The sequence below is a fragment of the Poecilia mexicana genome, unplaced genomic scaffold (assembly GCF_051168715.1).
Source record: "Poecilia mexicana isolate PSO_F unplaced genomic scaffold, ASM5116871v1 scaffold_20, whole genome shotgun sequence".
Classification (NCBI taxonomy): domain Eukaryota; kingdom Metazoa; phylum Chordata; class Actinopteri; order Cyprinodontiformes; family Poeciliidae; genus Poecilia; species Poecilia mexicana.
In genome coordinates, this window is record NW_028263389.1 from 22,021,264 (window position 1) to 22,037,424 (window position 16,161).

At 39.1% G+C, this 16,161-nt stretch overlaps 1 protein-coding gene across 1 annotated transcript in view; it reads right to left on the reverse strand.

The window, feature by feature from the left end:
- Window positions 1-4,380: 4,380 nt before the first annotated feature.
- LOC106911159 (gap junction alpha-5 protein-like) overlaps window positions 4,381-16,161 on the reverse strand; it is a 43,978-nt gene continuing 32,197 nt past the window's right edge. Inside the window, exons 5-7 of the mRNA XM_088001175.1 lie at window positions 11,400-11,465; window positions 11,171-11,319; window positions 4,381-7,381 (exon numbers count right to left, since the gene is read on the reverse strand). Coding sequence (XP_087857301.1) covers window positions 6,913-7,381; window positions 11,171-11,319; window positions 11,400-11,465 — 684 coding nt within the window. The 3' untranslated portion in view covers window positions 4,381-6,912. The remainder of the gene's footprint in view (window positions 7,382-11,170; window positions 11,320-11,399; window positions 11,466-16,161) is intronic.

The following is a 16,161-nucleotide window of genomic DNA, read 5'->3' on the forward strand; positions in this document are numbered from 1 at the left end:
TACCTTGTTTTAATGTTACTCTAATAATTTTTGGATGTTTTTTTTTTTTCCATTTACTTTAATACAAAAAATGTTGAGTTAGTGCTACTCTTACTTAAGTAAAATGTTTGGCCACTTTACCCACCTCTGATCTGAGAAAATCAAGATTTTGTGGGGAAAAAAGTTACTCTGGTCTGATTTATTATAATTAAAGCCACCAGAGGGCGGTGTTGGCCAAAGTATTACCTCTCTTTATTTTTATTCTACAGTTACATCAATCAACTGAACCTTACATTTAGTAGCTTTGTCAATTTTCTACAAATAAAATTCTTAATAGTATGGAGTAAATTTATTCTCTGCAGCATTTACTCTGCTGCTTCTAAACAAAATTAACTGCTTCAGAAGTAACCTATTGTTAGTAAATAGGTAGTAATATTGAATTTAATCTCAGAATAAATTCAAGTGTTCTGTCTGAGAGGTTTTCTTGGAAACATGACTGAACAAACAGCATCACAAAGAGGATAAGTTTTGTCTGTGAAACACTATCCCAAGTTTGAACATCTCAGAGTTCAGCTCAAGTGGGAAAATCTGTCAACAGAACTATTAGCGGTGTACTTTACAAACCTGACCTTTATGGAAGAGCAGCAAAAAGAAGCCAGTTGTTGACAGAAATACACTGCTCAGTCCATGATCTAAAAATAGAAAGGTTATTGGAAATGAAATACAAGTAAACTGAACTCACAGTCAGTCCTGTAAAACAAGGGGTGGCAGCATCAGTCAAGACAAGTTTATTTCTACAGCATCAAAGTTCTACAGGAAATAAAGTCCAAGTGTAAAATCACCACTTAAAGGGAAAAGGCTTTAAAACAGAGAAAAATTGGAATTCCAAAAGTAAATGCTTAATGAAAACACCCCAAATAAAAGTAAAAAAAAAAAAAAAAAAAACTCAACTTTTTTTTATAAAAGATCTTTGTGCTATATGAGGTGGTATTTCAGCTGTGAAATTGGTGTATTTCACAAAACTGCAATGGAAACTATTTTTAGCATCACAAACCTTGTTATCAAACATAAATTATTTTGTTCTTGGTTATTGTTGTTGCACAACACCTCCCCCCCCCTTCTCTCTCTCTACTTCCTCTTCTGAGAGGAGGGAGATGTTGCTCCCAGCTCTCCGTCTAACGGGTGAATTGAGTTTCCTAAATCTGCCGAGATTTACCCTACCCAGAACTGAAGTAAACTCTGTTTAAGCTGGGTGCGAGAAAGACTAGCCTGGTTTCTAACGACCTCCATCCAGATGTCCCACCCTTTTTCACTCTGTGAATTAGCCAGATAAAGCAGCCCGGAATCAGCTAGTTTCACAGAGCACACCTGTTAACGGTCGCTCTTTCTCTTATTACAACTTGTTACTGAACCAGGTTGGTTTTAGTGACTCGGGCGAGTCCCAAGGATGTTGTTTTAGTTTTGGCTAAAAGCAACCTATAAAACATTTTCCACTCTCTCCTCCCAGAATCAAACTTCACAGCTATTTTACAACTATCAAAGAACTTTAAGGTGACTCATTAACTGAATGTCCACAACATCTTTTAGATTTTCTTGATGCTAATTATTTTATTAGTAAGGCAGTTTTGCAAGGGTCAGTACAGCTTAAATCAGTAGCAGAAATAATCAAATAAGTAAAATCAATAATCTAGCCTATCTTTCCCTAATGCTGACACTGTGAACTAAAAAAGGAAAACTTTGAGAGAGACAGACGGAGTTTGGCATTTTGAACCCCAGAACTGGCCTGATGATGAAAAAGGTGTTGCAGCAGCAGGAGGCTCCCAGTACAGGAAGAGTACTGAGTCAGAGCGGCAGATATCGGGCCTCAGGGTGACTTCCTCATGCTCGTAGCGGTCCTCTCCTTCTTGTCTTGCAGCTCTGTAGCTCCTTTTTCTTCGTCTCACGATCTTTCTGGTCCTTCGAGATGTAGAAGGGCTGGTCTCATGGAAGGAACACACCAGTTCTTCCTCTTTGCCTTTGTCTTTATCTTCATCTTTGCCTTGGTCTTTGTCTTTGGGGTCTGAACCCAGCTGGTGAGAAAAGTGCAATTTGAAGCCACATGTTGCAGGGCTAACGGGTTGGTCCCCATGTGCAGAACAGTCTTCGGCTCTGTGGCTCCGGCTCTTCTTCAGCTGCAGAGTTCTTTGTCCATCTCGATCTTGGCTCGAAGCATGGAGTAAAGTGGGATGAGCTCGACTTTTCTCGACATTATGTTATGTATATAGATGTTTTTGTAGTGATTTGGGTTTTTTGTGTGTTTATTCAGGTTTCTGTGTCCTGTTGAGTCTCTGTGTTGTCCCGTCTACCCCTGGATTGTCCCCAGCTGTCCCTTGTTTCTCCTGATTGTCTCCCTGTGTATTTAAACCCACCTGTGGTCCTTGTTGTGTCCTTGTCTGGGGTTACGTCTTGTCTAGTTGTCTAGTTGCATTGTCCATAGTGGTTCCAGTTGTTGAGCCTTAGCCTTCCACTGTCTCTGTGCTGCCTGGTTTGGACCTCATATTTCTGGACTAACATTAAAATCATCATTTCATTTCCTAAACCTGGGTCCGCTGCGTCTGCCTCACCTCATCCAACCGCATATCATGACAGATTTCTCTGTCCTACTGATTGCTTGTTTTCTTGTTTTTAAAAACCTGTTTGAAATAAATTAATAGAAAAAAAAAACAAAAAAAAAACAACCGGATGTAACTAGAAGACTAAGATGACGACGTGAAGTGATAGGAGGCTGATGGTCCGACATGTTTTATAACGACTTATTGCTTGAACAAATTTATTCATGTGTGATTTTAATTACATTTCTTATTTAATAGAAACACTGCAATTACGAAATTGTGTGTTTTGTTTTTTTTTTACATTAGTGGAATGTCGATAACATTTCAGGCACATTTATTATTGAAACATCTACTGAAGGCATATAAAAAGAAATGTTTTAAATCATTCAATTATCAGATTCTTTTATCAAAAGCTGATATAAACAGAAATGTTTTCAGTCCTGATTTAAAGGAGCCAACACTTAATGCATATTTTAGGTTTTCAGGGAATTGTGGGGCATCCAGTCTGACCTCTAGTTCTGGTCTATGAAGACCAGAACTATGCTTGTCAGGTTTATGGTTCATACTCGACAAGTAATACAAACATGTATTCCGGCCAAAGACTATTCCATAATCTATAGACTAATAGCAGAACTTCAGAACCTATTCCTTAATAAACAAGGAATTAGAGCAGTGGTGGAATGTGATCAGTTTGTTGGTGTTGATCAGGACTCTGGCAGCAGTACTGCCTTATTGATCTGTAAATATCTACTGCAACCCACTAAAAATAAAGGCTTGCACCAGTTTTTCTGGGATAACGTTTGATTGAATAGCTTTTGGAAATGTCTTTAAGATAATTTTGTAACTGATTTTACTGGGTTGTCAAAATATAGAACCAAGTCTAAATCTTCTCCCAGGTTCTGATTCGCCTCATTCTATTAATTTGATTTTTCTTGATGAATAATAGTTAAATTCTCATTTGTACTTTCTGTTACTAAACACTTTATAGTTCTATGTGTTCGTTGTGGTTATATTATTAAATATAAAGTCAAACATTTTTTTTATATTTCTAATTTAATTCCTCTACAGATATTTTTATTATTTCATCCAATCATGTACTATTTCCCTGCATAGGACTGGGGAAAAGGGGCCTTTGTCTATTGTGCTCCATCTGGAACATGATGCAAAAAGACTCAAAATGAACTTAACTGATTCATTCAATACTTTAAGTCCAGACTGAGAGCACCAGGGACGACTTTTTTAAAGACTTTCTTAAATTGTGACAGTTTTATTTGTATTTAATTGTGTAGTTACTTGTAATGGTTGTATAACCTTTGCTGCCTCTTGGTCAGGTCTTTCTTGAAAAATGTCTTTTTAAAACTCAATTGGACTTTCCTGGTTAAAAAAGGTAAAATATTTTTTTAGTTGAAATACATAGAAACATTTTTTCATCCATAACAGTGAAAACACTCAAACAGAAAGAAAAAGAGAACCAACATTTTTATCGTTCCCAAACCTTTGCTAAATTAAGACGAGCTTAGTAGAATTTCTCCCATCAGCCACATTCCTGTTCTGGACGCTGGTCATGGGAACCAACTTGGGAAGATTTTTTTAACCCCAGAATACACTTCTTCAAATTTCATTCTCACAGTTTACTGTCTGGTTGTCTGTCTGATACTCAAGTTCTGTTTTCTTCTTCAGCGAACAAGAAAAGTCTAAGAGGCTTCAATTGAACATAAGTAGTAAAGTTACATTCATTTGTGTCTCATCATTCCACATAAATACGTACAAGTAAAGATCCTGCAAAAGGACTGATATCAGATAAACAGCATGAGAGTATATTTTTATTTGAGAATATTTCCAATAAGGATGTTAAATAAAACATTTGGCAGAATTGACTCCGACAGATGGTTTAAAAATTATATAAGATATATAAGAGTTGTTAACTGATGTGCCGAAAATAAGGAAACAATAGTGCAAACAATCCTCAAACATTTCACAAACTCCATAAAAACACTTAGAACTGCCTATTTTAATATTTTAAATGCCAAATATATCTTCATACTCACAATGGAAACTAATTTAGCGCTACTGCAGAAGCTAACATCTGCCTTCTTCCACAGAACCAAGGAAAATAAATGGAGCTCTTGGACTCTATATAATTTTTTAGGTCTCTACATTGTCACAAAACCAACTGGCTCAGGTACAGTCTATAATGTTTAAACGGTTATTATCAGTAATATTCCCTTACATCTGCTCAAAAGATGTAACAACACTGCGAGCATGTTGGAAGTAAATAAATGCTCTGAGTGGTGGAAGCTAACTGCTAATCGAACAAACACCACCTGTTTTAGATGACTTTTAAATTAAAACTTAAATGGACTCAAAATAAACGTGTTCACAGCATGATGCAACAATATACTAGCTGATATTAACACTTTACAACTTCACAACAGACCATTGTTAAGTTTGGTACTGCTTTGTCCAGTACCAAACTTGAATATGGACAAAACATGTTTCTGTGTGGACTTACACCAGCTGACCTTGTATCTAATTGAACAAAGTCATTAACTCTGCGTTGTTGGCTGCATTTCCAAGTAGTTGGAACAAACTGAATATTTAAGATTTTTTATTGCTTGCAAAGATTCAGCTTGGCCCTTCTCTCTCTGCAAAGAGGGACGGTTGTTTGCATCACACGTAATGCATCAGTACCAAGCATTAGTGAGGGGGTAAAATCAGATTACCCCATTAAAATTTCCACGCCTCCAACAAGCAACCGTTTCTCAACAGCTGAGGGACCAAACACTCTGAACGAAGTGAAGCATAGAGCAGAGGGGTCTTTTGGTTGTTGTTTTTTTTTTACCAAGCTGTAGTACAACTGATACAAAATCTAATGATTTACTCCATTCTCGACATAGCTAAAAAACACTGATGATTTCCAAGTGATCTGCAGTAACAAATAACACTATTAGTACTATTTCAAAATCTAAAAAGAAAACAGCACCAAGTGTAACAGATGGTACATGTGTGGCTAGCTGTTAGCTTCCTCCACACTAATGTGTTTATGTGACCAATAATTTTGATTATATTATGTTTTGTGCTACAGGTAAGGGAGCTACTAATACCTTCGCAGCACCTAATCTAAAAAAAAACTACAGAAACTGAAAATACAAAAATACATTGGCTTAGTGGAAATACGCCGATTTCTCAAAATCTCTTGTTTTTTGATAAAAGATTTACGCTAGAATGAAGTGGTTTGTTGGCTCTCTTGAAATATATGTACTTTCTGAAACGGCAATGAAAAAGCACTTTTTTCAAATCACGACTTGATTGATCAACAGCTGGATGTTACTACTGGCGAAAATGACGAAGAAGACAACAGGAAGTGGTAGGAGAATGATGGTTTGAATTTTATTTTACAGACAATGAGCAGCTGGCTCCACCAGAGCTCTCACAGCATCACAAAATCGTGTCATTCCAAAGTGTTGAATTGAAGGAACTTGTTGGCCCAATGCTTGAATAAAACACCTATGTCTTCTGTGATAGCTGACACCAGCACTAGAGCCATGTTTGAAACATGAACATATCATGTAATTGTTTCCATCCATTGCTGCTATGATTTTTAATGACTTATTGTGTGAACAAACTTAATGTGATTTTCATTTCACTTCTTATTTAATGGAAACACTGAAATTGAAAAATTGTGTTTTTTTCTGTACATTAGCAGAATAGACAAAGATTTGCACACATTTACCATGGAAACGCAGGTACTGTCTGAAGATAAAGTTATTTCAGTGAATCAGTGACCAGGACAGTTATCAAAGATTCACATCAAATCCAGCAGCTCTGTCACATTCACATAAACTGTACATCAACTTGAACACATCATCACTGTAGTTAACTGTAGTAGTGGCATTTCGCAATTGCTGTGTTTCAATTAAATAGGAAACGCAACATGTGAATAAGTTTGTTTATGCAATAAGTCATTAAAAAAAACCCTGCGCCTTCATCCTCCTACCACTTCCTGTCGTCATCGTCTTTGTCTTTTCTGACAGTAGTAACATCCGGTTGTTGATCACGCAACTTATATGATCCAAAGATCATATAAACTAAATTACCATTATAGTTTAGTGAAACAGATACATTCTGATACAACTGAAAAACCATGTCATCCTAGAGCAGAGATGTTTTATGAAAAAGCTAAAGTTTTTTGAAATTGCCGTGTTTCCAGTAAGCATTTATTTTCCTAATCCAACATCCCCAATTGCATAGTCAATGGAATCACAGCCAATGTACAAAAGGTCAAGAGTTATGAAACCTGTTGGAAGTGTATTGTAGCTGGAGTCTATATGTGGTTTGATTTCTAAACTGAGAGATCGCCCACTCTTGTTCGGCTGCTTGTTCCACTTGTTTTGCTGAATCTTCTCTTGTCCTTCAGCAGCAGCGCATCTGGGCCATTGCTCTGGATCTGGAGGCACATCATCTCTTTGCTCTCAGGACTGTAGCTGTTACTGTCAGAACTCATGTACACTCCATCTTGAATCTGGCCATCTCCGCAGTTCTCCCATTTGGTTGAGTAGTAATTCATGTGGAGAAAGTTTGCCTCCTCAACCGCAGCGGCCCTCTTGTTCTTCTCCGTCACCATGTTCTCAGAGTTTTGCTGAGAGGCCAGTCCGTTGTTAGGGAAGGGGAGCGGGAGGAAGTGCGAGGAGCCAGTCACACACTGATTGAAATCAGGAGGAGGGGTTGACGGTCGAGGTGGAGACATGGAGATCTGTCGGACCATGGAGGTGTTAGCAGATGTGACACTCTTTGAGGAGAAGAAAAACTTCCTGCAGTAGAAATTTTAAAAGCATTAGTTTCAAATGAAACTCCTTCCTGTTTAGATTTCCTGTTGACAACAAACACGAACCAACAAAGTATAAGTTTATGATTTAACCTAGCGGTTCTAACGTGGGCGGTACCGCCCCCCAGGGGGCGTTCAGAGGACGGCAGGGGGCGCTGGCGGACATTTTTACAAAAGGGGGGCGCTGGGATTCCTCTGGGGTGCGTTTGGTCGAAGGTAAACTTTACACCTTAAATCAGGGGTCCCCAAACTACGGCCTGCGGGCGGGATCCGGCCCACCACGTCATTTGGTCCGGCCCCCTGAACAATGCCGGATCCGACAGTTTCAAAGATAGAACAGCCCTCCTTCCCCCCCTCCCCCCGTCGACAAGAATTTTCTGAGGTTTCTTTCTCCAAAAACTAAGACCGGCCCCCGACCAGAGAAAGGAACAGCTATGTGGCCCTCGCAGGAAAAAGTTTGGGGACCCCTGCCTTAAATGCACAACAATGCCAGTTTAGACTTTGAGCAATTTGGTAAAACTGTATTGTGTAACATTAAATCATGCTTGGCTGCAACTGTATCGATGGCAGCTCTTCTTCTATTCAGTGTTTGTTAGCTTCTGTTAGCTTCTTGGCGCAGCTCCATTCTCCTGCTACTGGTAGCTAAAATCACGATACCCTCACTTTGTATCCCTCTGAAAAATGAACCCATTTAAAAAAAAGAAATCTCTCCATAGTGATACCACCACAGAGAGCGTTCATTTTATAGCGTTAACACCGGAGCTGTAAGTGGTCCGGTATGAAAGGGGGGTGATGGAACAACGGTACCACAGCACTTTTAAATTTCAATAATCAGAATACCGAAATTGTTTCCGTTGTTTTAAAAGGTTTATGTCAGTCTGCCTTTACCCTGTCGATACGCTTTCCGACCGCCCTGCACCTCAGGATAAAAAAATTAAAAAAAACAGAGGCGCACATTGCGCAAAACTCTGAAACAGGAGAAGCGGGACATAAAACGAACTAGACGTGAATTATGGCATAAAAACAGAGAATCCGACGCTGGACAGTGAAAAATCAACACATGATGTGAAACATGACGATTAGGCGGCGCAGCAGGTGATGAGTGAAGATGGTGAGCGATGGTAAACGATAAAATAAATCTAGCAACAGGAAAGAAACTAAAGTGGACATAGCAATAAACCAAGAGAGGATAATACTAATCATAGGAAACTAAATGGAAATGAATGAAGAACAAAATGCAAGAATAAACTAAGAAACTAAAGTAAATACAGAGGAATAAACTGGTATGGCAAGACCTTCTAGCAATAATTAATACAGAGACTGTATGGCAAGGACACCATTTCCAGAAAAAGGTAAAATGATATTGATGAAGTGCCATGGGTTTGTTGAGACCATATCTAGTACTGAGAATAAATATATCTTACAGACCATAACAGTAAATAACTTATCACTTATTTATGCTTTAATTAGATTTGATATATTTATTTCTTCAATATTATTTTTCATGTCGGTGTTAATGTCATGAGGCTGATGACTCCATGACACCTTCAATTTGACTCATTAGGATTTGATTAAGAACCAGATTTGTTCTTCGTCATTTCTGTCCAGTAAAACTATTAATCTATAATCAATAGACAGATCTATATAAAGATATAATCCATGTTTCCGTCTCATATTTGTATGGCATTAAAAAGGAACTTTTGTTTTTCCACTAAAAGCTCTGGTTTGCACAATAAATGCCATGTGGGTGAAATATTATGGATGATACTCTGATGTCCCATTCTCCTGAAGGCAGCACAGAGCTGCACCACCAGAAACCGACAGAAACACTGAAGAGAAGAAGAGCTATGATTAATGTAGTTACAGTTCTATCCATGTTTTAATGCTGCAGAGCTCAGTCGTTTTGCAAATAGTTCAAAGTTTAAACTGGCATGTTGAACATCTTTTATCTGATCATTTTGTGGAATATTTAACAACTAGAAAATGGCACAAAATAAGAATATTTTTTCCACTCTGATTGGCTGCTGTTAGGCCTACAGATTTTAAGTTGAATGTTCACTGCATTTTTCTTAGACTCCTGTGAAAATAATTTCTATTCCCATGGCTTTTTTGTTCTCTGGGAAATTATTTTTGATGATAAATACAGAAACAAGCATAAAAATCACAACATCTACAATAGTGACAGTAATATTAATGATAAAATAATAGTCAGTGCAAAGTAGCCTACAGATTCTTTGGTGGGGGCGGTGAGGGACCTGGATAAAGGCTGGGGGGGCGCTGGCCCAAAAAAGGTTGAGAAACACTGATTTAACCTAAACTATCTTGGGGCGCTACATGGACTTGAATAGTCTTCGAAGCAGATGTCTTTACAGTCAGAAGCAGCCTGTATACTCCATGCCAGGCTTTATCCAATGTGGATGTGTCAAAACCTTCTCCAGCTGAACAGAAACAAAACTGAAGTTATTATCTTTGGACCTAAAGAGAAACGATCTAAAGTCAATGCACAGTTTCACCTGTTACAGCTACAACCAGCAATCAGGCCCAAAATCTGGATGTAGTGATTGACTCAGACCTGAACCTTAAGAGCCACACAGACAGTTACAAAGTTGGCCTTCTATCACTTGAAGAACATTTCCAGGATTAAAGGACTAATGTCTCAGTGAGATCTAGGGAAACTTATCCATGTGTTTATCTTTAGTCACATTGATTATTGAACAGTGTCTTCAAAGGTCTGCCTAAAAAATTCACTCAAACAGCAGGAGCTGATCCAAAACGCTGCTGCTGGCGTTCTCACTAAAACCAGGCAGGAACATGAAGCAAATCACACAGTTCTAAAGTCCTGTTGAGAAAAAAATTATTCTGTGTTTTCCTCTGTCTCTTTTAGCTATCTGCATGCTTGTATACACACACACACACACACACACACACACACACACACACACACACACACACACACACACACAGAGAGAGAGAGAGAGAGAGAGCACATGCGAGCAAAGCTAAGGTTAAAGGAAATGATACACTAGGGCAGTGGTTCCCAAACTTTTCTTCCTGGGCCCCCCCAGTGGTTTCCTAATATTTCCTGGGCCCCTCCTACGCATTACAAATAGCTGTCTGGTTGAACGAAGTGTCTTGGGGCAAAATAAATGTACTTAGCAGAACACAGACAACACCAGTAGCCTACAGGCTACTTGTTAACAAGCTTAAGGTTCTGTATTGATATTAGCTAGTCATCTTTTAGCTAACATTACCTGCATCCAGCAGCTTTACTCAACTCAGTCGGTTAGTTTGGAGGAAAAACTGTGAAAAGTTCTTTGCGTTTTGCTGCCGTGATCCTAACACACCTGTAGCTCCGCCCAGCAGCAGCAGGTCTCCTTCACAGGTGGAAACCCAGAGCGAGCGTCGTAGCGCTCATGTTGCGTTTAAAGGCGGCTTGGAAAAACAGGTTTCCACATGTTAACAACGGATTAAACAGTTTTAACTGCTGATAAAAGTGACAGAGGACACAAATATGGGAAGTGTGGAAGCCTCTACTGTATCAAATTGACATAGGAATAACAAAGTTGGCCATTCTAAGGTAAAAATCCAGCACATACAGTGTCCATGTGTTTTGTTTTTTGTTTGTTTGTTTTTTTTTTCATCCAGACGGCTCCCCCCCTCCCAGGGGGCGCACCCCACAGTTTGGGAACCTCTGCGCTAGGGAACGCCCTTTTAGTGCGTTACATAGATGCAGGCCAACAAAAGGACTGTTTTCCTCAGATATCCACTACACTACCTGCAGCAGTGTCTCCATGCCAGGTGATGCAGCTCGAGCACGCTGAGCACCAAGGAGACGACCGAAACGGCCAACATGAACACAATGAAGACATTTTTCTCAGTGGGTCTGGAGACATAACAGTTGACTGGATGCGGACACGGCAACGCCTCGGGGAAAAGAAAATAAACTCAAGTTAGGATTTGAGGATATTACTTTATGAGATGATTTTGATAATTTCTGTTTTTACCTTGCACACATATAGAGGATGGAGGAAGATGCCATAGAGAAAGTATTGCAGACACAAAAACACTACCTAGATAAAATAAATAAATAAATAAAAAAAATTAAAAAAAATTCAGAGCGGGCGTCTTTAACAACTATCCAGAGCCATAGTGGCTTCACACAAAAAAATTTTGTCCCCCAAAACTCGATCCCTGAGCTGCTGCCTCTTTTAGACTTTTTTGGAATCAGGCGTAAGAAGAATGGGTCCTGGGCCTTAGTCAATGGGTATTAATTTGTTAGTGCAGTGGCCCCCAACCTTTTTATCACCGCGAACCGCGGTCAAGACTGACATTTTACTGCGGCCCGAGGGGGGTTGGAGGGGAGTGGACACATGACAACCATAACCGATCGTCCTGAACATCGGGACCGCTCCGCTCTAAAATCGGGCATATTGAACATGTTGGTTTGTTTTGGCCCTTTTATTGCAGCCTGTGGGGTTTTCCCTGACTGGGAGAGAGAAGGAAGCCTGTTGAATGTGACAGGTAGCCAATCAGAAAGCGCGGTGACGTAGCTAAGCATGGAGGGGAATCCCAAACAGCTGACATTGCGCAACTGAGAGCCCAGTGTTCTGTCAGATAGCCATACGCTGTCAGGATAGCATACATACAGTTAGTACGCATGCTTGTGCATGCGCATTAAGAAGTCCGACCGTTAGTGGAGTTGTCAGTTCAGCATACGCAACAAGCTATGACGAAAATAAGTCATTAAATTGTTTATAATATCATAATATAATAACTAGATAAATATACATGCGTTGTTGTGGTTTCAAAGTGTATTTAAAGCAGGTCTAGCTGCAGCTGCAGTCAACTACAACACACACCCGTGTAAAACTCATTAACCTACTTAACCGCTAAGTCAGGATGCCATACAGCTGTTAATAACAAAGTGTATGTTGATCTACGTCATGATTCAATGTTGCTGATTAAATAAAATCATATGGTAATGACTGCGTATGACTATCTGACAACGTATGCTGATCTGACAGAACACCGGTTCAGTGCATAGCACAGCAAATAGAGCGGCTGCTCCCACAGTCTTTGTCCAACGTTTTTTTTTTCCTTTCTCATTTTTGTTATGTCTTTTATCGCTTAACTTGAGTCCATTTTCTTCTGGAATCGGGATGTTCGTGAGAGAAATCGGTTTGTGCCGTGTGGCAGTGGTGGGAAGTACTTAGTACATTTTTCGTGTACTTTACTTAAGTAGATTTAATAATGGGTACTTTCTACTTTTACTCCACTACATTTTACAGTAAGTATCTGTACTTTCAACTTCACTACATTTCTCCAAAACTGTCGCGTTACTCATTACATCCAAGTCGCGTTGCGCTTTTTTTCGTTAAAATGTGAAGTTCAGGGTCTTAAGGTGGCGCCGTAAAATCCAAGCAATAACGTGACTTAGTGTCTGTTGTCATCCATCGCCTCCACCTTTACTCGCATACGGAGCTCCAAGACATGCACAGTGGTTTCCTCTGAGCGGGAGAAGATGTCTGTCTAATCGTCAGTAATATAATAGCGCTGCATAAATCATAAGATATGGCGACAAGTAAAATCAGCAACGCTTCACTTCGCCTTCATGTCCAACTTTTAGCGTCACTTGGAAGGAAAGCTTAAAGAAAAGTAAGCTCCGTGGACGTGATGTTAGCAATTCTAGCTGTACTGACTGAGACACACATGTTGCATCTGCGATGAAAAAAAGTTGTCACTCATGTGCTGAATTATTGTGTGGAGGTGTTGGCTGACATGTCGCATGTATGGGACAAAGCTGTGACCAAAGTGCAATATAGTGATATGACATTCAGGAACGAACCGATTCTTTTGGACAGATCTTTACTAAGGTTGACAGGATTGAAGCCTCACTGAGAGCCGTTCTTTGTTCTTGTAATGCTCTGTGTACACTGCAGTAGCTATTATTTATTTCATATATACATATATATGAAAAAAAAAAAAAAAAAAAAATATATATATATATATATATATATATATATATATATATATATATATATAGGCGAATAAATAAAACAAGAATGTAAGAACTAAGAACACAGAGCATGCTCATTGCTCTGTTTTCGTCACCTGTCATGGTGGGAGACGTTGCAGCAGGAGGGAGGATGAGAACAAACAGTCACTTCCTTCTGCTTGGTTACTTCTTGCTTATTGTGCCTTGGACAGTTTTCAAACTTGAGCATTGTTTACCGTTAATTGCTATGTTTAATGGTGCAGACAGTTGTGGTTTCTGACATTGGCAATATGGGCAACCGCCCAGGGCGTTATTTTTTTAGGGATGGCAGGAGACCTCTGCGGATTGTGGCACAGAGATGAAAGCAAAACAGAATGAAGAGGAGTTTGAATTGATACTGGTTAAATTTATTTCAGCTGTAAGTATTTAATATCTTGGTGTTTTATGGGAATGTGGATCTTTCAGATCAATTTGAGAAGCAATTTTGACAGGTGCACTTAATTTTATTGTGTCATGTAGCGCGGGGTGCTGGTCTTGGTCTTGATTTGGTCTCTGGTTCGGTGGTCTAGACTACAACTCTGCTACGTGGCTCCTTGGTTCCATGTCCTCCCCCACCCACCCTCTTTCCATCCCCTTTCAGTTGGATTTCTTTAAAAATAAAAGCCACTAGTGGCAAAAAAAAAAGAGTGAAGTTCATGCTATGTTTGGACAGGAGACAAGATGTTTCCATCCCTGAAATTATGATGCATAGAATCACATATCTAAGCCTAAACTATGTTACAGAGTAAACATAATAAAAACATGCTTTATCTGTGGCATTGTTCATTAAAATGGCACATTTCTAATGTACTAAAATTAAATACAATCAGTACACTTAATGATATTAGCGATTAGGTAATGCATTCAGCAAGTACTTTTACTTTTAATACTTAAGTATTTTTAAAAGCCAGTACTTTTTTACTTTTAAATTACAAATTTACAAACATTACAAATGTTAATGTGGTACTTTTACTTTTACTTGAGTACATTTTTGTCTGTGTATTTGTACTTTTACTTAAGTATATTTTTAAGTACTTTCTCCACTACTGGTGGCTGAACACATGAACCGATCTAACCTGTTGTAGTTTTATCAGCTCTGTAGTCACAGAGATTTGGAAAATCGGCCGACAATTCTTGTATCGTGTCATGTGAACCAGACTTAAGACTCACAAGCTCTACTCCTCTCATCTCGACCACTGCACTAACGCTCTGACTCTGGTCGTCTTGTTTCTCATCTTGTTTCTCTACAACGAGACGGTCCCACCTGGGAGTGATGGAAGACAATGACACCTGAGGTGCAGGTTCAGCCCAAAGCATGAGCAAACTAAGCAGCCGCTTAGGGCCCCAAGGCAACTAAGGGGCCCCCTCAGTGGAGCTGATTTTTTATTTTTTTGTAATTTCTATGTCATAATATCCAAAACACACAGTTTCACTGTGAGTTTATTTGTTTTTACAGTAATATATATTTGATCATGTATGTAGAAGTTATTATTTTATCAATAAAAAGGAAAAAAATAAATTGCTCTTGGGGGCCCCTGGTGGCCGCGGTAGGTACTGCACGCTTCGCCAGTAACATGAGCTGCTATTCAACGTGCAGAGCATCCAAACGTCCAAAGCTCCGGTCAGAAGTTAAGTTAGCAAAACAATGTCTCAGAAAATGTCTTATCCTTCAGGGAGGGAGAAAAGAAAGAGGGAAAATAGAAAAAAGCCAAGATAAAGGTTTGTTTTAATGTGTCTTGACTTACTAATGTAAAAGATTAGTCAAGCTGCTCAGAAAATTTGCTTGATAGCAACCTGAAATGATCCAGTTCAACAGCCAAACATTTATGCTAGGGTCTTTGTGTTTGTGTGAAACTGAGTTTAAACTTTAAATGAGTTTATTCTACTGCTTGGCTCTGTATATTTCTGAGGTATTTTTGGCTTCAGAACGCCGTGTTTGATAACGTTTGATAATAATTAAAACTTCTCAATGTTTGACATTGTCTAGCAAAATGTTTTTACGTCAGGCTACATAGCTGCTACATCAATGAGCTGCTCTATGCTGTAGTTGGGGATATGTTGTTTGCTGCTGAGCAGAATCATTTTGTGGCTAAAACAAACATTTTTTACATCAACTTCTAAGTTGAAAAAAAGTCTCACCTGATAAAAATTTAATTTTTAGCTATTGGAGTAATGCTTAAGAGAAATGTATTTAATCAAAGAATGTCATGAATGTGTGTGTAGGGCTGCACCAATTGCAGTTTTCTGGCCGATCCCTGGTTACCAATCTTTAAAAAGCCTGACCTGCTGATTTTGATGTTGCTAAATATAGCAAGAAAGTCGCTAAGTTGGCAACAGTGGTGTGAATATTGTCAACTGCAAACATGCAGACCAGAACTGATGGGCCGGTCTGGTCAAACCTCTCACTGCAGAGCAGAAGAGGACAGAGGATGATTTTTAAACCTTTGCTGACGAAGATAAGATTAGGGCATAAGATGGGCCTCACATATAAGTATTGGCCAATCACGACCCCCCAAAATTAAGGAATCCAGAAATCAACTGGTCGATAAATCAGTTGGCCAATAAATGTATCCTACTATACATGTATATAATGTATACAGCACTGCCAGAGATGCAATAAGTTTATAGCAGGTGTGTGAATGTGATCGGACTGTTGATTCCAGCCAGTCCATATTGTTAGCAGAACTAGAGGGCCCCAAAACCAAATTTCGCTTAGGGCCCCATGGAGGCTT